Below are 23,514 nucleotides of genomic sequence, written 5' to 3' on the forward strand. Positions count from 1 at the left end.
AAAAATAATATGTATATTATAATTTTATAACGCATGAATTCACTCTTTCCGCAATTTTGACGAATTCCACCCTGTTAAAAATATATATATTATAATTTTATAACGCTTCAATTCACTCTTTCCGCAATTTTGATTAATTCCACCCTGTTAAAAAAAAATATATGTATTATCATTTTATAACGCTTGAATTCACGTTTTCCGTATTTCGACCAAGTCCACCGTGTTAAAAAAAAAATATTATAATTTTATAACATTCTCGTTGGACGTTTTATTCAGACATGATACCACCGATGCTTGTCATATTTCGATTAAATTTCTTTAAAAATAAACTCATGTAAACGATCGTAAAGTTAAAAACTCATATAAAAAAAAACTTTGGTAACAATGCGTACCGAATGAGTTTCGTATATCAAGCTTAAAATTTTTCCCCGCAATTTCGCGAAAATTACAACGCGGTGTTATAAAATAGTAAATTCACTTAAAATTTCATAATGAATGTATATTAATTCTCTGTTGAGACGTCAAATTTATAATTTCACCGCAACCTTATGTACCAAAAGTGTATGAATTTTTTTTTCTTTTTTTTTTTAACAGTGCGCGGTTCATCGTTCCTCTCATCAGAATGATCGTACGTGCTACCGGCAATCGTCATCGAGCCTCGACGATCGAAGTATCTGTCGGCAAACCGATTGACCCCTAAACGATTCCGATCGGCAGAGTTAAAGTGGTCCAGCTGCCGATCCTCCCCCCCTGCCCTCCCGGAGGATGCACTCCTCTCCGATCCCGAAGCCCACGGCCGATTGGCTCAATTTAACTTTTATTAATATCGGCATTCTTCCCGTGGCTTTTTCTACCTCGGGCTCTCCTCCTCCCCCGCCTTCATCTTTTATTCAGCCGAACGATTCATCGGGGAATGCCGAGGTTCGATTTAATAAAAATAACTTCGGCCCTCTCGCTCTCGCAGACCTCCGCGGACTTCCTCCACTTCCTGTTTCGAGAGGGACTTCCGGAAAGCCGAGCTCTCGCTCCCGAGAATCCTGGAACGGGAAGCTTGTCCCGAGGGATGTCCGACCCCTCCTACCCTAGTACCATAGAATAATTTCTAAATATTTCTTTCTAATCTTTGCGAAATATCTCAAGCGACAGATTTTCTTTAAGATGTCTAAAATATTTCTCGAAAATCTCAGTTTAATAATTTATATACACGTATAGAAATGATATTTTTCAATTTATGAACATATAATGAAAATACATTTTTTACTTCAGGATTATTATCGGACGATTCATTTGGTATCAGAAAACAAGGCAAATTCTTGTCATATTTCCGACCCGCTATCTTATTGTTGTAAACGTGTGATCTTGATTTTAAACATTTTTAAAACGTTTACGATGTTCACGGCATATAATATTTAAAAGATACTTATATTAAAATTTCTGATGGGGATTTTGATATCTCCAAATATGTATAATTCATGAGAAATTCTAGAGAAAAAAAAAAAGAAGAAGAAGAAAAGGTTTGAAGGGCGGTACTTCCTTTATGAAAAATAATCCCCAGGGCATACATGCTCGCGGGGTAATTACTCGCCCTCGTAGGAACGCGTTCCCTTCCGGTTCCGTGTTCCGCTCTAGATTGCCCGTTTCTTTCCCGCAGTAATTAAAATCGAATTAATATCCGGCCATTTTGAGAGGGCCGGCTCCTCCATGTCATTCGAATAATTGCAGCTTCGAGCAAACTCTAGATGAGCCGATCGATTCTCGTGCCGTACGCCGTCCAAACTTCTTTCCTTCCCTCGGGAAGAAAATATTTCTACCGGCAGAGAGACACGAAGAGGGATTAGTCTTCGAGTTTCCGACCCTGCGAGGGTAATTAATACGCGTTTCCGATTAGATATTAATTTTTTAACCGGGAGGAAAAATGATAAATTCTGAGCGTTACGAGTTTAGTGTGACGTATCAGAGCGCAATGGATTAGCGGATAAGACCGTCTTGAAGAATTGTCATATGGAATGAAATAATTCAAAAAATCACGGACCATCAATAAGTAAAATTAATTCTTCAACTGGGAAAAAAAATGATAAATTCTGAACGTTACGGGTTTAGTGCGGCATATCAGAGCGCAATGGATTAGCGAATAAGACCATCTTGAAGAATCGTCGTATGGAATGAAATAATTCAAAAAATCACGGACCATCAATAAGTAAAATTAATTCTTCAACTGGGAAAAAAAATGATAAAATCTGAACTTACGGGTTTAGTGCGGCATATCAGAGCGCAATGGATTAGCGGATACGACCGTCTTGAAGAACTGTCGTATGGAATGAAATAATTCCAAAAATCACGGACCATCAATAAGTAAAATTAATTTTTCAACCGGGAAAAAAAATGATAAAATCTGAACTTACGGGTTTAGTGCGGCATATCAGAGCGCAATGGATTAGCGGATACGACCGTCTTGAAGTATCGGCGTATGAAATTAAATAATTCCGTACAGCCTCCCGTTGACTCGTAATGGCTTCCTCCCGATAATTGGGCGGGACGAGGGGGGGGACAGAAGAATTATTAAATTGAAAATCTCGCGTGCCGGCCGGAAGGACAGAGAGGATGCTCCGGTGATTCCAACCGAGGGAAGGGTTACCGAGAGCCCTCTCTCCTTTTGTCGGAGGCAAGAATTACGAATTGTAAAGAACTTCTGATGAATCAGTGCACTTGCCCAGATTCGGCCTGCCCCTCGATTCAGAAACCCACCCCCCCTCGGCCGTGTCTCCACGCGAGGAAGAACAAAGCTCTCGATCGGACGGAGATTACTACCGGCCGAGAAGAAAGGGTGAAACAACTTTCCCCGCAAAAAAGAAAGGACTAACGAAACTCTTTCATCTCTGGACGTTAAGGTGATGTGAAAGAGTCAGCCTATATATATATATATACATCTGAGAAGTTAAATTATTGGGGAAAGTATTCCCCGAATTAGGTGTACCGATTATTTTAAAAATTTCACCACGGGAATACACAGGCCCTAAAGTAGGTCCTGAGACTCATGAAATTTCATTTTTCATAAAAGAAAAAAAATGTATTTATCTATGGACTAGAAGAAAAAAATTTAGTTCCAACTAAACGTCACAGATGGCGACGTTGGTCCTTGACAGTCGTCGGAATTATGAATTCATGGGATTTCGACAGTTTTACGTCGATCTCTTTATTTAAAATGTCTTTAAACGACTTTAATCGATTTCTTGTCCACGTTGCGTCTGAACAGATAGTATAAATATAATTTCGCAGGGGGTCGTTTCGCGAGAAAATCCCTGAGGAAAGCGCGATGACGGACCGGGCATGAATCTTGGATCGTAATTCCTCTGGTTGATCGGATTTATTAGGTCTTATCAATTTTAAGCTAGGGAAATACTGCAATGTTTATATCCCAGGGTGCAGACCCGGCCTGCGCCACTCGTTAAAATCTCCGGTAAAAACTCGCCACCCCGGCACACACGTCGCGCGTCCACCCCCTGACGCGGAGCCTCCCTCTTTTAAATAACTTTTCACGGATAAACATTCCCCGAGTATACGCGAACTAGGATCTTATCCCCGAATTTACCGGAAGAAAATTTAAGGTGATATGAAAGGGTCATTCTATATCAATAAAGCGTCAAAGTATTGATAAAGCTCTCCTCCAAACAGGGTGCACCGAATCACCTGAAACCTTTGATACGTGATTACGGAGGCCCTAAGGAAGAACGCGATGCTCGTTATATGTGATTTCTCCCTAAAAACTGTGGTCTTGATACTAATCTAGGCAAGATACAAAGAAAATGTCTTAAAAAATGAAATCTCACGAGTATCGCGTTCTTCCTTAGGACCTTCATAATCACGTGTCGACGTACCAAATGATTCGGTGCGATCAGTTTGTAGAAGTTTCATATTTTAATATTTAGACATGTAGAATGCCCCCTTTCATATCACCTTATCTCCGCCATGGTAATTCATTAGAAATGCGTAATACGTTAAATTGGGATAATGATAAGAAACCATTAACGATCTAATTAAACAATAAGCAGCCGGAATTCTGGCTCCTTTGACAGGACCTTATCTCTCGTTCGTCCCCGATCTGTAATCCCGTGATATCGTAAAAAGACACGAGGGTTCGTTCTAATTGTTTAGCGAAGTGCATTCGGTGCATGGAGGAGAACGAGAGGTCGACCATCCCCGGAAGTGTTGGAAACGCCTCGGCCTCGGCCCACTCGTCAAAATCTCCGGTAAAACTCGGGAAAAGGGGCCGGCGTCGAATCCCCGACACACGTAGGGGGTGTTTCATCCCCGTGTGCGGGACACCCACCAGCCGGGGTGGCTCCCGCCACCCCCAACGGCTGCCTCTCGCCCCCAGCGGCACCCGGCGGCCCTCGCGGGCCACTACACGTCCACGGCAGAAAATTAATGTCCCCTGCAATCCATGTATAATGCATTCGCATTTCGTTCGGCGAACAAATGAACGCACAGCTAGAAAATTTACGTCCCCGCCGTCCCCGCCGGGGGCCGCCCGAACTGCAGCAAAACCGGGCTGCACGTGGCCCGGCGTCATCGAAACAACGCGTCTGCCCCAAAATCATTACGCTGCCCCCGGAACCCGCCACCGGTGGAGGGGAGAATTCCCTCTCGAAAAAGAAACCGCGAAACGAGGGGGGGGGGGGGGAACTTTTCATTGCGCTCTTTTGGAAGCTCGTCCAGGGGAAGGGGTGCGCCCGGATTCGAGGGGGTGGCGAGAGTGTCATCGGGGGTCGAGGACGAGGGCTCGGATTTCGGAAGAGGGCCGAGAGGTCGATGCCCAATGATCCCAGGGCTTAGGAGATAAGGGGGGACTGGGTTTTTTTTCTTATCAATTTCTGGGATAGTACTACAAGCGTCATCGATTCTCACCCGGAAGTGAGAATCGATTTATACGATCATATGGTGTCATGTTAGGTACATGTAACGTGTAAGTTAGATTCGTATTAATATCTCGTCCGCAGGTATATAACAGTTTTGTAAATAGAATAATGTAACGTATACATTATATGTAGGTAACATGTTAGATGTTATATTAGTATTATATAATTGCAATGCTTAAAAAGTTTGTAACAATGTTACCGAATGGCAATCATTTTTGGGATAAAACTCTAATCGTCATCGATCCTTCCCCGGAGATGAGAAGGATCGAGGATCCCGGGGGAAAGAGGGGAACGATTTATACAATCATATCATACGCCTTGGAGATAAGGGTGGACTTGACTTTTTAGCCAATTCCTGGGACGGTTTCCCAATTTCTGGGATAAAACTAGAATCGTCATCGATCCCGGGAGATGAGAAGGATCGAGGATCCCGGAGGAAAAAAGGGTACGATTTATAAAATCATTTCATACGCCTCGGAGATAAGGGACTCGACTTTTTTTTTATCAAATCCTGGGACGGTCTCTAAATTTCTGGGATAAAACGCGAATCGTCATCGATCCCCGGAAATGGGGAGGATCGAGGATCCCGGGGGAAAGAGGGGAAAGATTTATACGATGATACGATCCCGGGCGAGCGGCCTCGGTAAGGAAAAATCCCGGAATTTCATTCGGCCGGCGCAATAATGCAGCGCTCGGCGGTGCACATATTCGAGGTTATGGCAGCGGTCGGCTCGGGCGGAGCGCGTCGGCGCACAACCCTCGAGAACGATGCGGCGGAGCGTTTCACGCATGCATGGAAATCATTAAAATAAAATGGCCGATAACAAATGACTGTTGCAAAGAGGGGAGCCCGGCGGCCGAGGGCGGCCATGTTGGTTCACGTGACCGTCATCCGGGCAACCGCGGGCACGCCACGCCCCTTTAATGATTTCTACCCCCCGAGAGCGAGAGCGAGAGCGGAGCGGAGCGTACGTGCGAAATCCAGCCGCGGTGTGTGGGCCGCACTCGCCCCGCACTCGCCCCGCACTCGGCCCGCAGGGTACAGTCATCATCGGTAGTCGCCGGATTCCGGATTCCGGATTCCGGGCTTCCGGTGCGGCCCCCGCGTTCCAGAAACGCGCGGCCAGAAATCCGCACCGCAGGGAGCCGGCGGAATTTTCCAAAGCCCCGCCGACCGATGGGCACACCGCGCCGAAAGGAACGCGACCCGGCGCCATTATCGCGTCCTTTCGTTGCCATGGCGACCCCGATGACTATCGTCAGCGTCGATGGTTACCCGGCGAAGGGTAAAAGTCAGTTCGAGAATCTCACCCTATACGACAGCTGAAAGAAGTCATCGGAAACGCGGGGGGGGTTTGAAATTATGGAAATTCCCTCCTTCCTCCCCTCAGGATGACTTCTAGTGCCCGATGACTCCATCCGCGTCTAAGGTTTAACCCGTTAACCGGGGAATTAAATTTTCTACACCTTGATTCATAATGAGGTGTTTCCTCGTACCCGGTTAACAGGTTAACCCTTTGGCTACTAAGAGCGTCTAAAGGCGCCCGACGTTTGGTCCAATATCGCCTGCACGGTCAGACGAATTTCGCCCGTATGTTGAAATGGCTCCGTGTTCAAAAGGTTAAAGCTGTCTCTAAGAAGAAAAGCCGATTCTCTAGATTCGCCCCGCCCCTCCGAAACATCCCTAGGGAAGTTATCGACGAGCTCTAAGCTATGTCGAATCGGCCAGCGGATTCGGACTATCCGGAATGACTCCGAAAATGACGGCGCAGTCCATCCGGCGCGTTCCCGAGGTGCATCCTGCAGCGGGGAGTCCCCCGACGAGGGATTTTGCGAAAGCCCCGTGGCTAACCGGGGCCGATCGATGTTGCACTCGGAAAGGAATGCGAGGCCGAGCCTCCCCGTAGCGATTTTCGAATCATTCGGTCTCACCATCCGCGGGGGTGCGGCCGAAAGTATTCCGGAATTTCATTTACCGTCCGGCTCGAATGATTCGGCCGGCTGGAAATTTCCACCCTGGATCATTCCACCCCCAAGGGGACGAGGGGGTTTGCAAAATCTAAATCAATCCGCGGTACCTCCAAACCCAAGTCTGGTTTTTCGTTTTTTTCTCCTTCCCGGATCTCGGGATGATCCGGGAAGGAGAGGATCCCTCGGGAGGCCGAGAGAGGGAGAGAGAGAGAAAGAGATCCGGGAGAGCGCATCACCTCCTCGATCGAGCATAAGGGCGATGAACTTCCGGTGTAATAAGCGAGAAACGGTTGGCGTAATCGCGCCGGGCGCGGGTGGAGTTTCGGGCATATGGTCCCCCCAGGTCCCCGTCCCCTGGGCCCTAACCCTTCCACCTGCCTCATCGAATTCGTTCCCGGGCCGAACCTGCCCCCTCGATTATTTCTTATTTCCAGAGGCTCGGGCCCAACATCGAGCCCGGCTGCCCCGGGTCATCGACCCCGGGCCCCGGCCCTCCCTTCCGAGGCCGATGACCCTTTGGGCATTTTTTTTATCCGGTCCCGATCGATTACGCCAACGGCCACCCCCGCGTGACAGGGCTCTGCTCGCGCCCCCAACCCCCGTGGAAAAATGATTGCCCCTGATGCGTTTCGGGTTGCGTGTGCCCGAAAATTAAAAGCACCCCGCCATTTTCCCGAGGCCTTCGCGTGCTCCCCTTTTTTTAATTGTCCCCCGTCGGGGAGAAAAATCACGAGAGGCCCGAGTCGCGATCGTTCCGAGCTTCCGGTTAGCCGGCCTCCCGTCGGTTCTTCTCCTTCTTCTTGGAGACGGACTCCTTCCCGATTTCTGATGAGTCCCATTGTACCTCGAGGGCTTAGTCAGGGTCCCTAGGGAGGCGGGGGTGGGCGAGGGCTTGAAAGCGACAAATTGGGATTGATGAAAGTTTCGCGGGTCCTCTCCTTTTCGTTTTCTATTTTTCCCCAATTTTTTAAGAGACCCGACTCGGATCCTGGTCTAGGAAGAACTCCTCAACCCCTTAAGGTGATATGAAAGTGTCGTTCTATATATATATATTCTTCACTCTATATAGATATTAAGGGTCATTCTATACATAAGAAACGTCAAGATATTTACAAAACTTCATCTGAAACCTTCGGCACGTTATGGAGGCCCTAAGGAAGAATGATTGCTCGTGAGATTTCATTTTTTATGAAAAAAGCGTGATCCTGTTTCGGGTCTAAGCTAAATAACGGAAGATTTCTCATGAACAATGAAACTTCACCAGCATCGCGTTTTTCCTTAGGGCCTTCCCAATCGCTTGGTGAAGCTTCAAAAGATCTCGGTGCGCCCAGTTTGGAGAAAAGTCTCATAGATATTCTCACGTTGCGATATTTATAATGACCCTTTCATGTCACCTTAAAGTCATTGGAGATAGGGCAACGATTACGGGAAGTAGGGGATGAAAATTCGAGTCCCAAAATGGCGAAAGAATGAGACCAAAGTAGAGAGAAATCATGAGGAATCACGGTTACCTCCTCTCGGGGATAGTGGAGACATTTCGAGGCCCTTAAACGCCTTAGTGACGAGATTTTCAACCCCCCACCAGGGGATGATTCCCACCACTTAACGGCGTACTTTGTTGAGGACTTTTTCCTACCGTAAAAAGCCCTACGACCAGGAGACTCGGGTCATTAGGCAGACCGTGGGTGGAGGGCGATCCTACTTGTCGCGCGGGAAAAGGGGTAAAAATTAATGTCTCAGAATGAATGTCCTTCTTCCCCCTCCCCAGGCAAGGGATGGCGTCCGAGGAGCCGGCGTTCCCTATACTTCCTTTTTTCCTCCAGGATTTCTCCTCGCGAGTCATTTGTTCTGCGGCGATCCGGCGTCGCGGCACCAAAGGGTTGAAATCCCCGGAGGGGACCGTCGACCCTTAAATCGATATGAAATAAAAAAAGAAGAACCTCCCCCACCCGATACATTGTTAAACCTGATTTTTCATTTCATTCCCCGTTAACCCCCGTCTCTATAAAGCACTGCTTGTAAAAATCCAGCAACAAGTGTCAGGGCCGAGATTAAAACGAACGCGCAATTCCGACCTGGTCCACCTTCCGTGGCTTGGTAAAGGACCCCCGCCGAAATTTCCTCCGGGTCTTTCGAGAAATCCATTCCCGGCAGTTCGGCTGGTATTGGCAGTGCTCCTGCACGGGTAGGCCGCTCCGAATGGTGATTTCTATTGTTTCCTTTTTTTTCCCCTTTTTTTTTTCGTTTCCTTTTCCCCGACGAGGGGCTATTCGCGCACGCCGAAGGGGTTGTTACAGCTCGGATTATTTGAGTTAAATGGTGTCTTGGAGTGACGAGGGGTCCCGCTTTGCCGTTTCCCGGCCCCTCTCGAAAGGGCGATTTTATTGTCGTCCTGGAGGATGGAAATAGGGTCCAGGGCGGGAGTTTTTCCCCTGGCCGGCAGGAGATTCGCCGGCCTGGAGAAGAGCTCGGTCAGCTGGCCCCGACACCGGGAGGGACGGGGATCTCGAGCAAGGGCGATGTCTCGTCATCCTGATCGACCCTTCCTTGCCAAAGACACGGTGACCCAATGAGCGCAACTTCTCGTGGGAGGGAATCTTCCCCCGAGGTCCCGGGAACCCTTTCCAACGATCGGCCCCCTTACTCCCGGAGAAGATCTCCCGGAAAGGAGCCTCGAAATCCCGAGGGAACTCCCGGTAAGGAGGAATTTCCCGCGGATTTTTCATCCCTGGTATAATCCTGGGAAGACCGACTCCTTTTTTCCCAAAGCTCGGTGGGATATCACGGAACGACGTGTCCCACATAAGCGAGTCGTGTCCCGGGCACGCGTGGACGCAACTCCCCACACGCACGAGGGTACACGGAGGTACACGTAGGTAGAGCGTAACGTAACACGTAACTGGGCCTAAAGTTCTGGGTGCAGGCTTGCTCCAGGCCGCATGCCGTATGGCGTCCTAACCTCCCACACACGCCGAGCCGCGCCGTAGAAAGTTACTAGATGGAAATCTATATCTTATTTTACACCGGCGCTCCCGATACTCGAGGCCGGTTTTCGGCCTCGCACTTTCCCCGTACGCTCTTCCCCGAGTCGCTTATTATACGCGACGATTCCGCGAAAATCAGGCGTCTCTTTCCGCCAGGTTGAAACGAGGTTATGGGATCGAGACACCCGAAGGATCCTCCAAGACCTCGATTTTTTGGGATCTTTAAGGTGTTAGAAAATGATCGAAAATCATGCGTCTCTTTCCGCCAGGTTGAAACGAGGTTATGGGATCGAGACTCCTGAAGGATCCTCCAAGACTTTGATTTTTCGGGACTATTTATGGTGTTAGAAAATGATCGAAAATTATGCGTCTCTTTCCGCCCACTTGAAACGAGGTTACAGGATTGAGACTCCTGAAGGATCCTCCAAGACCTCGATTTTTGGGGACCTTTAAGGTGATATGAAAGGGTCATTCCTAAATATCAGAAGGTCAAAATATTGATATAACTTTGCTCCGAACTGGGCACACCGAATAATTTGAATCTTCACTACGTGATAATAAAGGCCCTAGGAAGAACGCGATGCTCATGAAATTTCATTTTTCAAACCAAAATATCTGTCCTTGGTCATGAGATTTCATTTTTCAAACGAAAATATCTGTCCTTTGTCATGAAATTTCATTTCTCAAACCGAAATATCTGTCCTTGTTTCTAGTCTGGGATGCACAAGAAATTTTTCTTTGAAAAGTTCAATTTCACAAGCGTCGCGTTCTCCCTTAGAGCCTCCACAATCGCGAATTAAAGTGTCAAATAATTCGGCACACCGAGTTGTGAGAAAATCATTAGAAATATTTAACCGTCTCATATATATAGAATGACCCTTATATATAGAATATCAGCTTATCAGTCTCGGCGATTTTTCCAGAAAGAATGCCTTCCAACGGTCTCCGGGTCCACACCTCGACCATCCTCGCAAAGAGAGTAATTTCCGTGCAATTCGATCACCGGACAGTTTGCATAATTTTTTACGCCGATTAAACCCCGTAGCGAAATTCAGGGGTGCCACTAAATAAATGCATTCGATAGTCCAACGAGGGGTCAGGGGTGAAGAAGGTAGCCGGACGAAACGGGTGACAGGGTTCACCTATCTAGGTTTTATCAGGGTTTGGCATCCGGGCCCTCGGGGCACTTCGGAAGTCCTTTGCACCCCTTTGGAGGGAATCCACCCGCGCATAATTTCCCCTCGTCCTTTTGCGTCCCCGAGCGTTTCTCGCCGCGGGTTGACGTTTTCCCTATTTCGCGGTGTGTGGGTAATTTTATTACCGGCCGAGTCTTGCTCGTTTCGATAGCGATCAAGGAAACCGAAGCTACGCGAAGAAATTAAAACCCCGAGATATCCGATCTGTTAGTCCCCGCGAGGACCACCCCGGGTGGGTAATCGCGATCTGGGGACTCCCACGGTCGTAAAGGACTCTCTTATTTTCTCCTCCTAGGCCCGGGGTGCATCCAGACAATGGATCTAGGTGGAGCGATACGCGGGAAACTGCAAATCAACCTTTTTCCCTTTATCGGGATACCCGGTGCTCTCCAACGCGTCGCAATCTCGCCACATCAGCCCGGATCATCCTGGAGATCCCGAAACGCCCCACGAGAGAGACGTCCAATTAAATCCGCTCTCTGGGAGAGAAAGGAAGGGAGGAAAAAAGAAGAAAAAGGAAAAGGCGTAAAAATATCAGAAATTCCGCGGAGGATCGCAATTACGCGAATCTAGGGTCCCTGGTAACCTTTCCGTCAAAGATGGATTTAATTCCCTGGCAAAAGAATGCCGGGCGATTTTTCCCCTCCCCGTGGCGTAGGTCGCCGAAAGGGTTGAGGGCCAGGAGACGCCTTGAAGCCCCTCCGCTTTAAGCTCTACGTTAAAGAGATCCGCGGGATCGGGTGGAGTGGAGATTCCAGAGATCGCGGAAAGCGGTGGGGACCCTAGGAATTGGTAGAACCGTCCCAAAGCGGCAAAAGAAACGGAGTCTCAGGGTCGGCCGACGCTCGGCGTCGCTTCCCTCGCGGACTCGGCATGCCCGAGGCCGTTCCCTCGGTGCATCTCGAAAGTTGCTCCTATCAGCCAGCGGGTGATAAGATAGCCCCGGGGGAAAAAAAAGCCCACTCTCATGGCAACAATCTGCGGATTTGCCGGTCTCGCACTGGCGGCTAGTGCTCGGCGGGATCGCGCAAAACCGTTCCGGTCGACCTATCGTTCGTGCGAGAGGCCAAACCTGCCTCCACCTAGGAGCTCCTTCATTAATGCACGTTATAGCGCGTTATGGCGCGTTATTGCACGTTATTGCGCGTTATCGCGCGGTATTCTATGCCAGGGGACATGTCGGACCGGTCCTCTTCCTCTTCCTGGTGTTGGGGACCAATAACGGGCCGCGCCGCTTGCGCGTTTCCGACACCGCTCGTATGACCCGCGGATTTTCAGATTCGGGAAGCCTTCCTATCCGAGCCCTTCCACTTTCCCCGGATATCGAGGAAACAGCGCCAAAAAGAGGGAAGGAAAGAAAAAAGGCAGAACATTGCGCGTCCACCTCGCGCGAGGTGTCGCGCAGTCGGCGATACTCCGTCCTAGAGGACTTTCCCCGATTTCTCCCCCGGGTCATTCTTCCCGAGGGAAGATTTCCCGACTCGACGTATTGTCCTCGTAGCCGAGGTCCGATATCGCACATTTGACCCCAGCCTACTTCGGCTGTCGGCGTCACTCTTAACCTTTGGTGCTTCCCCGGCGGTCGGCGATTAACCGCCGCGTGTGAGTGCGTTATGCAACTGGCGGGTGGGAGGGAAAGAGGGGAGAAAAAAAAAAATTTTCCGGAGGAAAACAGAAGAATCGTATAGACACTTTGAGCAGATATAGAGGAGGAGAGGAGGCCGTTGGGCGAGGAAAAAAAAAAATCCGGAGCGGTATCTTCTTCTACAAGGAGGACCCGGGGCTCCTCGCAAGGGTCGGCAAGGGACGCGAGGGACGGGGGAAAAAAATATAAAGCGGTCCGGAAGACGCGCGTAGGCGACCCCATGACGAGCGGCCCTATTCAAATTAACCCCTGTCCTGGAAAAAAAATACACGGACCCCCGTCAAAGGGTTGGGAAATTAGAATAGGCCTCTCTTGATTAGCTCCGATGCATATGTGCCATGACCGAGTCGATTCCTATACGCCATACGGAGTTTATGAATAACCGCCCTTCGTTTTTCAGACCGATCGGGTCTTCCTTTACACCCTGGAGCCCTCCAGGTGTCCCCGGCACGACGTCCCGAAGGAATGCAGGAAGTATTCCCTCTTCCTCGGGGAAGAGTTTCCTTGGTTCCCGGTCACCGTGTCCTCGCCGTTTGAGTTTAGGTGACTGTCCATCTATTTTCCGATTTTTTAATACATCGGGAACTCGAGTCACTTCTATCTCGGTCCTTTGACGGAATCGAACGAGCCCTTTAAGGCGATATGAAAGTGGCGTCGAAGAGGTTTTGTTTATAAAACTTTTCTCCCACCTCGATTTACCGAATAGTCTGAAACTTTACAACGTGAATGGGGGGACTATAAGGAAGGTCCTGAAACTCATGAACTTTCAATTCTTTTCAAATTTCTTTATAGGTATTTTAAAAATAGTTTATAAGAAATTAAATTTCCCGAGTTTCAGGACCTACCTTAGGGTCTCCATATTCACGTTTTAAAGTATGAAACGATTTGAGACACCCAGTTGACTATGAATGATTTTATGAACGCCACTTTCACATCCCCTTAATGAGGCCGGCAACGGGCCGCCCTTCGATCGGCGGTGTCCAGTTGCCGGGAGTTGTATTCCCGGCGTGCCCGATTAGTGACGTTGGTCAGGTTCGTGATCGGGCAAGGGAGGAGATCGATCTCGAAAAGTCGAGCCCCGAGGGCCGGGAGATACTTTGGCAGGACGTAGACGCGTACACGGCGAGTAGGAAGTTGCATGTCGCGTCGGAGCTCGCGGTACTTGCAGTACTCAACGGGACAGGCCGCGTGTTACCGCCTACACGTACCGAAATGACCGACCTCCCGATCCTTTTCGCGGGTCCATCGCTAGTAATGCCCTCCATTTCAATTTTTTCCTCCCTCCAGGTCTCCCGTTAATCCCCAAATGGCGACTATTTCCATCCTCGAGAGTTCGAGCGGGCTCCGTTTAATCTTTCATTTGTCCGTAGACGGGCAAAAAGGCCGCGCCAGTCGTTACCCCATTTTCCTTTGATTTTTCCCCGGGATATCTCCGAGACGCGGTGTTATTCCCCCGCATGAATTCTTAACCGGGCGAAATTAGCGAATTAAAAGTGGAGAGGGCTGGGGAGGTCTCCGGAGCGAGACGCGGCCTTTTTAAGGGTTGGACCGCGGAGCATTCGGAGTTCTCGAGGTCCGCCCTCCTCTATTTGAAAGCGAGAGGGAAAAAAAAAAGAAGAAAAAAAAAGCGGGGAAACGGAAGGGAAAGAAACTCAGGCGGAAACTTCGTCAATTTTAATCCCTTCCAGAGAGATCGAATCGCTAGGGGTGGTTCCGGTAAACCTCGCGAGGGGGGAGGGCGAAATTGGCCCGTACCTTGCAGCCTCTTAATTTTTATTCATGCACCGGCGAAACGGCAATTTTTCTCAGCATTAACAGGGCTTTAAAATTGTCCGGTCAATTTCGCCGGCAGGACGTGACCGCTTTTACCAAGCGGCGCCCCGAGGTCGCGGCAAAGGGTTGAAAAGAACCCCGGGACGATTTTTCGGCGAGTCGTTTCGCTCGTTAACTACCCCTTTCTTCGATTTTTACCCGGGTTTAATAAGCGGAGGGTCGCGGCGAGGGGACCCGATACAGATTTCAGACACTGGGCATCCCTTAGTCTCCTCGTTCCCACCCCCCCGAAAATCTCTCGCTCCGTCTTCCATTCTTCCCTAAACGCGACCATCGATTTTTCCCAAGGGATATCTCATATTTCGAGCACTGCGGCCTTACCGTCGAATATTGCTTGCACGTCCTGGTGAAATTCCCCCATACGCCAAAGGGCTAGAGCTGAAAGAGTTAAGCACCCCCTTGAAAATCTTGAAAATTTCTCAAAATTTGACAACTTTGGGTAAGTTGAGATCGGGTTGGGTACGTAAGTGCGTCTGACGTTCGGTCGAATATTGCTTGCACGCCCTCATGAAATTCGCCCATAAGCACCCCCTTGAAAATCCAGAAAATTTCTGAAAATTGAACATTGGGCGGGTCGGTCCGGCACGGCCCATAGTGCGTCCGACGTTCGGTCGAATATTGCTTGCACGCCCTCATGAAATTCGCCCATAAGTACCCCCTCGAAAATCCAGAAAATTTCTGAAAATTGAACAACTGGGCAGGTCGATCGGGCACGGCCCATAGTGCGTCCGACGTTCGGTCGAATATTGCTTGCACGCCCTCATGAAATTCGCCCATAAGCACCCCCTTGAAAATCCAGAAAATTTCTGAAAATCGAACAACATTGGGCAGGTCGGTCCGGCAGGTTCCGGGGTGGAGGATCGAATCGGGCGGCAATCTTCGGCGACCCCTCCGGGCGGCGCGGCCGGGCGCGCAACTTCGGTTCCATTATTGAGCGATCGGGCGATCGAAAAATTCCCGCGCTTTTCCCAGCGTCGGGGTCACGTGGTGGGGCGGGCGGGCTCGCGATTGGCCAGTCGGGGGGCGGCGGGCGGCGGAGGCGGACGCAGGAGGGCGTCGGGGCGTCCGAGCGTCCCCGCGTATTTGTCTAGCGCTCGCAATTGACCGGCTATCGATATCCCGCTCGGCAATATTATATTCGAGGGCCCTAGCGAGTTTCGGTTAATGAATTATACACATTACAGCGGATACCGGCGCCTGAGTTACGAGTTATCGGGCATTAGACGGCGATTTTCTAAATTCCGGCCCGGCTGCGCCCTTCGGACCGAAACCCTCGTTGCGCGTTGTAACTACGCCCAGGGGCATTAAACGGAAACGGTAATTAAGGCGATAGAAAAGTCCCTTAAACCTCACGAGGAATTTCAAACCTCGCGTAAAGAAATCCATTGAAAAGTGAAATTTTATGGAGCGAGGCCCGAAAAATGAAATTTCACTAGTTTAAAAATGACTAAAAATGAAATTTCATTAGTTTAAAAATTTTGACTTAAAATGAAATTTCACGGGTTTCAGGACCTTCCTTACAGTTGTTCGTGTTGTAACGATCGAAACGGTACACTCAGTTATAAGGAAAGTCTCACGAACGACGGATGCCACTTTTGCATCCCTTAAATTTGCATCCCTTAGGCCTGGTGAAAGATCGTATCGCCTTAACGCCGATTGACTTTCCCCGGGACCGGAAGCTTCCGGTCCCTCGTGAGACGAGCCACGTTCCTTGGATCACTCGACTCGACTAATTCGGAGGGCTTTATTGGCCGCGACATGCGAGCACACTCGAGGCTTGCACATTTCGGAGTTGCAGTCGAAACGACAGAGCCCCGACCCTACCTACGAGTACGTCGCTTCTCGGCCGAGGGTGGGAGGCCAAGGGTGGTTATTAATCTAAGGGGTGGTCGAGGAGTAGTTATTCGGCCGCGGCTAAAATCAATGCGACCCCTTCTTTTATCGAGACCGCCCGCGAATTCCCGAATTAATTAAAAAAAAAAAAAAGGCGACTTAGATCTCACCCCCCATCGTCACCATTTTATTCAAAGCCGCGACATTTCCTGGGAATTTTCCGAAACTTCCGGTAAAAGCGCGAGAGAGATATATTTCCATTTAGAGGGGTACGTATATATATATAAAAATTTGATAATGTTTATCAAACTTTAATCCAAACTGGGTGCCCCGACTTATATGAAACTTTAACACGTGATTATGGTCGCTGCCCGTGAAATTTAATTTTTCGTAAAAAAAAGTACATTTTTTTTTTACGAAAAATCAAACTTCACGAGCATCGCGCTCTTCCTTAGGGCCTCCGTAATCTCTTGACGAAGTGTCAAATCAATTCGGTGGACCCAATTTGGAGAAAATTTTTATAATTGTTTTGACTTTTTGTTATATATATATATCATTTTATATATATATATTTCATATCACCTTAACCTCGGGACCGATAATCTGAATTCACCGGCCGACCGATACCGAGATTAATCGGCATCGCGCGAGGTATCGATTGGTCCCGCAAGAAAATTCTCGGTAAAACACGCGATAAAAATGAAGGGTGCTCTCGAGGGTTAAAAAATCGATGGAAGTCTATCTTAAGTCGCGGCGAGGCCCGGTCGGTCGAAACCCGACACATCGTCCTGAAATCCATCGGCAAAAGGAAATAAAAGAAATGATAGGGATTTAATTCACGGACATTAGCGAGGCCCTATAAGGGAGGCATCCGCGAGGGGTGGTGCCAGAGCCAACTGTTTGTCCGAAGGCCAATACCTTCCGAGCGACTACGTCCATCCCTTAATGAAATTCTTTCCCTGAGGGCCCACTGGCCGTCTTGCCGGCGCTCTCTTTGAAAGCGCTTAACCGGCCCGATCGGAGTTTCGGCTTAACACTAACCGTACCGTCACTTCAGATGTATCTAACCATACCGTAACCGGTCAAATGACCGATTACGAAGTATACGTTATTTTTATGAAAGGAATTGTCTATTTCTCGTAGGAAATGGTGCACAGCGTAACTCTGATGTAATAATAAAATAATCAAAGAAAATCTTTTTTTTATACTTTTACACAAAACCGATGTACTGGATATCATTAGATTCGATCTGAACTCTGTGATTCGCAAAATGACCCTGCATTTAGATTTCAGATGTATGCAACTTTTAGATCTTACTTCAGTTCAGAGCTAAGGTTCCACGCAGGGAACTTTAGGAAAAGATGTAAATTCGTCGACCGGTTAAATGACGAATTTTTTTTCTCAGTTAAGAAAGAGGGAAAAGAAATGATAAAACTGGACAAATTAATTAATCAGATAATATAAGAATTTACGTAAAGTCAGACGAACGAAAGAAAATAATAACGAATGTACCATTTCAAATCAGAACTTTGAAACCGGTCATTTGACTGTACAAAGATGTTATAAAATTCGCAAACACTCTTTTTAACACTTTTATTTCTAACTACGTTATGAAATCAGTAAACCATGTCTGAATACGACCTCCGTGAAAAATGATATAAAATTCAGAAGATCTTTTTAACAATATTAGAAAATAATAAAATCCTGAAACTGGTTGCCGGAGACTTGTATCGTGTATCGCAATGGACGTGATTCACGTCACCGGTAATCAGGAAGAGAATAAAAAATGACGTGAATTCACGTCAGCGGCACCCAGGGATAGAAGTTTGAAAGACGTGAATTCACGTCAGCGGTCTGTTAACAGTGTACGGTACGGCGTAAAGGGATGATACGTAAGGGATAGAAAGATCCGAGGACTCACCCGTGTGCAGCCTCGTGTGCTGCTGGACGTGGCTGAGCTGCTTGAACCTCCGGTCGCAGTAGCTGCACTTGTACGGCTTCTCCCCGGTGTGGACCCTGATGTGCTGAACCAGCTGGTGGTTGCTGGAGAAGGACTTGAGGCATTGCTGGCACTGGTGGGGCTTGACCTCGTTGCCCGGGATCATCCCTCCAGGGCCGACCCCGACGCCGACGCCGACCCCGAGGCCGGCCAGGCTCCCGGGGACCGTCCCACCGGGGCGCCCCGTCAAGGAACTGGCCGTCAGCTCCCTGGCGTGCATCTGTATGTTCTTCTGCATGAAGATCTGCGAGAAGAACTGCCGGGGTTAGTTGGTACGCTGCACTCTAATCGGAGCAACGGGGGTTGGCAAATCTCGAGTTACCGGTGCCCTTAACCGCGACTCTACCCGAGGACGATCCTGGGGATCCTCTCCACGGGCGTTCCTGACCCCGCCGCGCCGCGATACGAGATCCCCCTACTTTTCGTTCATTTTTTTAAACTAAGGGGACCAGGGAAAATCCCCAATTTTTATCCCTTTCTTTTTTGGGTATTCTGCTAGCCGAAGGGGGGTTCCACTTCGCCTTAACCTTTCGCGTGCGAGGTCCGCGGGACAACTGTTGTCTTCCCTAGGATTGCGATCGACCGAACAATGGAATTTGGGGGGGACGGTTTCTTTGAACCCCTCCAGATTAGACCACCGATCGGGAATTACGGAACTGCTCTGCTACTCCCTGATAAAGGTCAAGTGAGGGAGATAAAGAGAGACGTACCGAGTCCATGTTTCCCTTCTCGGTTTTCGGCACCCCGAGGAATGAAGTACGCGGGGTCGCATTAAAATGACGAATTCGACTCGATACGTGAATCGATGTCGAGATCCGCGACCCTAGGATATTGTTTAAACCACCTGGTGAAATTATTAACCACGGATATTACATACGTTTACGAGGGTATTGCTAATTTCAGTGCGCCGGGTCCGAGTAAGACCTTCGATACGTGGTTAAAAAATTTATTAATTTTTTTTTCCTCTTATAATGGCGCGATCCACGACCCTAGGATATTGTTTAAACCACCTGGTGAAATTATTAACCACGGATATTACATACGTTTACGAGGGTATTGCTAATTTCAATACGCCGGGTCCGAGTAAGACCATCGATTCGTGGTTAAAAAATTTATTAATTTTTTTTTCCTCTTATAATGGCGCGATCCACGACCCTAGGATATTGTTTAAACTACCTGGTGAAATTATTAACCACGGATATTTCATACGTTTACGATGGTATTGTTATGTTTAATACGCCGGGTCCGAGTAAGACCATCGACACGTGGTTGAATGATATATTAATTTTTTTTCCTTTTTTTTTTCTTTTCTCTTTCAACGGTGCGATCCGAGAAGTTTCCTCGCGCGTTTCTCATCGGTTGGTTACAGTCGAGTAAATCGGGTAAAGGGAATAAGTAGGAAATTGGCCGGTCGCGAGGGAACCTTCCGATCTTCCTTCGAGTCGCGAGGAGGGAAGGGCACTGTTCTCGAAGGGTTCCGATGGTACAAGGAAAAGAAAGGGTTATTGGGCCGGTGGAACAGGTGTTGCGGCATGCACGGTGCGGGTGTTACCGAGTGTGGGTGTAGGTGAACGGACGAAAGGGTTAACGCCAAAGGGGATACAGTCCCGCCGAAAAGTGAGCCGGAGATTCCCGACCTCGAAAAAATCGGTAAATTTCCGAGGAATCGTCGAATCGTTCCTAAAGTTCCCAGAAACTTCCTTAGATTAGAGATCGAACGATTAAAAAAAATTCTCGGAAGAAAGTACGGGGGGACAACCTAGACGACAAATCCCTCGGGAGACCGAGAGGGAGCCTCCGGAGAGCTCTCCGGCGGCAGAAGGGGATTTTATTAAAATATGTTAAAACTGTAATTAAAATCGAAAAATCTCGTGAGAAGTTTTAAGAATCTTAGGGGGCAGTCCGTTTTCCTGGTGCGGGACGGGAGAGAGAGAGAGAGAGGGGGCGTCTCGAGAGAGCACGGCCCGAGAGCGAGAGGAGAATTGAAATTGTCACCGGCGAGGGTTCTCAAGTTTCTCCGGGGATTTCCCGGCGGAAGTTCCCGGCTGCTAACCCTTTCGCTTTTTCGACGACGAGGAGGAGTCCCTTCTTTTCCACCGGGCACTGGGCATCCCTGGCTCTTAATCCCCGTGAGAGAGAGACGTACCCGTGCCCGCGATTTTCATCTCGGCCTTTCCCCCTTTCCTCGGCTTTTCTTTTTATCGCTTTCCTCTCCTCGACCTCGACTCGCCGAAACCGAGGAGGGCACCTCGACCTCCCTCCAGAAGGTCCCTCCGGAAGCTGCGACTCCCGGAGACACCCCTACCGGCGCAAAATATTTGTCCTATATTTTCTGTATATTTAACGAGTATCGTACACTTTCTAAATATTTACCAGACATTATATATTCATAAATTAAAAAATATAATTTCTATACATGTCTATAAATTATCGAGACTAATTATGCCATTCAGATTTTCAACAAATATTTCGGATATCTTCGAATGAAGTCTACACGAAATCTTGAAAAAAAAAATCAGTCGCTTGAGATATTTAGCAAAGATTGCAAAGAAATATTTAGAAATTATTCTACGCTACCAGGGACCTAGGTCCGTCTCTAGTTTCTAGGTGAAATCCCCGTGGAAATTTTCCGGGAAACCCGCGGAAATCCGCGAAGGTACCGAGATGCGTCACATCGCGAGAGAAACTGGTCGTCGGTCCCGGTTCCTCGATCACTTTTTAACGCAACCCCTTCGGCCCTATCCCACCTACCCTCGATCCTCCCCGAGTCGTCCACGAGACGATTCCCCAAAGTTCGCCCCCGGCCCTCCCCTTCGGGCACCTTCCTCGACCGAGTCGGCGGCGTCACCTCGGATTCCCCAGGAGGCGCGGGCCCATTAATCAAATTTTTATCTCCGAGCGGACGGAAAATTGCAGGAATCGCGGGAACTCGGTGGGGTGAAACCTCCTTTTCCACCCCTTTTTTTTTCCTTCATTTTTTCTGATTTATCGCCGCGGCGAAAAACGAGGGAAAAAGAAAAAGAGGGGGGGGCTAAGTGCCGCCAGGAGGACGGAAGGAGTCCTCTCCCGGTCTTAATGTCTTTAATAATGGAAAAATATATCAAGGGACGGAGAGGGTATTTCCTAAAAAGCATCCTCTCCCTCGACTCCCAGGGGTGGAATCGAACGAGAGAACGTTTCTTTCCTCCCCCCTCGGCGGATGTCCCGGTAAGGAGTGACTTTTTTTCTCTTTGCCCACCCCCACGGTTCCCGACCCCGTCCTCGTGATAACGAGAAGGGATCGCTTCCCCGGGGTAACCCTTTAGGAGGTAATCGGCTTTGGCCGATGCAAATTCGGGATCGGCCGATACCTAGATACCGAGTAGTCCTCCCTATCGGACGATATCTTCGATTCTATATCTTTCCTGGTCCTCTCCTCTTCGCCGGAGAGGCGCCCCTCCCCTTCGGGGCGAGGGGATCGTTAGCATTTCCGAAGCGGAACCCTTTCGCTCGGGATAGCCGGGAGTCTCCGTCGAGCGGGCTACTTTATCCATTGGCCGTACAAAGCCGAGTCTCACCTGCGCCCGCCATATGCCCTACCGGCGCAACGTGCATCGCCGTTGCACGCACCGTCCGCCCACGCGCGCACCTAACCTCGCATATGTCGCGCCCGGGGCGCCTGCTGCGCGCGCAGCCGGGACGCGACCGGCGCCGGATTTTCCGGCACCCTTTCACGGGAGGGACCAATGCCGATTATCAATGCCGATTATTAATGCCGTTTATTAATGCCGATTACCAACCCCAATTGCCAATGCCGAGTATCCTTAAGGGGATGTGAAAGTGGCATCCGAAAGCTCAATCGTTCAGAAAACTTTTCATAGAACAGGGTGTCTCAAATCGTTTAATACTTTAAATCGTGAATATGGAGACCCTAAGGTAGGTCCTGAAACTCGCGAGATTTCATTTTTTATAAACTAATGAAACTTTACCACTCGAACGCCAACGCTAAGCCCTTAAGGAGTAAGGGCGAATTTCCCGAGGGCGGGCAAGCGATATTCGACCAAACGTCGGAGCCACTTATGAGTCCAAATCGCCGAAAGAGTTAATAAAGGTTTCCGTAACTTGACTTTCGTCAACGGAATTGAAAAGAAGCATTAGCGTCACCTTAAGGTCCCGGAGACGGTTCCACGGGGCGAGACCCGGGGCGATCGCGGTTCCCTTTCGCCGTTCCAGGGATGGAGCAAAAAGCAATTACCAGCGGCGGGATAGAACCGGTCGCCCGGTTGGAAATCGGGAATAATTACCTGGGGCGGCAAGTTGTGATGAGGATGCTGATACGCCGGGGGGGTGTACGGATGGCCCGGGTGGAGGTGCGGCCGAGGGTGGGTCTGATGTTGGGACTGGGGTAGGGAACCAGGCGGAGGGGTCCACGATCCATGGCCCGGACCATGGTCCTCGCCGGCGTGGAACATCTTCCCTAGGAGGCGCCTCCGACGCGACTCGAGCTCTTCTTCGAGTCGACCCCCGATCCGGCGTCCGCGGGTCGAGAGGAGAGGAACATAGCTCCACGTCGGAGGGTCCGGAAGAAGGCGACCCTTCCTTCCTGGGAGCACCGAGACCGAGGACCGTCTCCCTTGGCGCCGTCGACGTCGACGAGGCGAGTCCCGGGGAGCACCTCGTCGCCCATGAGGAATCGGAGGTTCCTAGGTCGACCTCGCCACCTGAGCCCCTCCACTCTCGAGAAACCACCCCGGTGGAGGTCCGGGTCGCTCCAGAAAGGGACCCAGCTTCCTCGACCCCCGGCACCTCCCTCCGTCGAGCGGTTACGCAAAACGCGAAATTAGAGGTCGAGTTGCGTAAGAGCGTCGCCTCCAGGAGAGCAAAGTCCCCTCCCGGGGAACCGCCGTCGATCTGCCCGTAAGGGAAGTCCCCTTAACCCGCGGCCCTCCTCCGGGGCGGGACAGCCGCGCCCGGAGCACCGCGGAGATTCCCCAAAGCGCAGGAGCGCTCAGCCGGGGGATCGGGCCGTTCGAATCTCCCGCCGTTCTGGGGGACCCCCGGGACCGGGACCGGGACACCTCGGAGCGGACACCAGCGCCGTGCGTCGTGCGGCGTCGCGTACTAAGGGGGCAGGATTCCTTGCCCGCGGCGGCGGGCA

General features: G+C 49.6%; 1 protein-coding gene across 8 annotated transcripts in view; it reads right to left on the minus strand.

The window, feature by feature from the left end:
- LOC105697856 (zinc finger protein 853) overlaps positions 1–23,514 on the minus strand; it is a 58,572-nt gene that overhangs the window by 15,344 nt on the left and 19,714 nt on the right. For 6 of the 8 annotated variants that reach the window (XM_023433427.1, XM_023433426.1, XM_023433423.1 and 3 more), the window contains one exon: positions 18,300–18,633. In XM_023433427.1, coding sequence (XP_023289195.1) covers positions 18,300–18,633 — 334 coding nt within the window. The remainder of the gene's footprint in view (positions 1–18,299; positions 18,634–23,514) is intronic. The other 2 variants (XM_023433428.1, XM_012421593.2) reach the window with 1 other exon arrangement.

The sequence above is a fragment of the Orussus abietinus genome, unplaced genomic scaffold (genome assembly GCF_000612105.2).
Source record: "Orussus abietinus isolate OABI.00-Male unplaced genomic scaffold, Oabi_2.0 scaffold13, whole genome shotgun sequence".
Taxonomy (NCBI): domain Eukaryota; kingdom Metazoa; phylum Arthropoda; class Insecta; order Hymenoptera; family Orussidae; genus Orussus; species Orussus abietinus.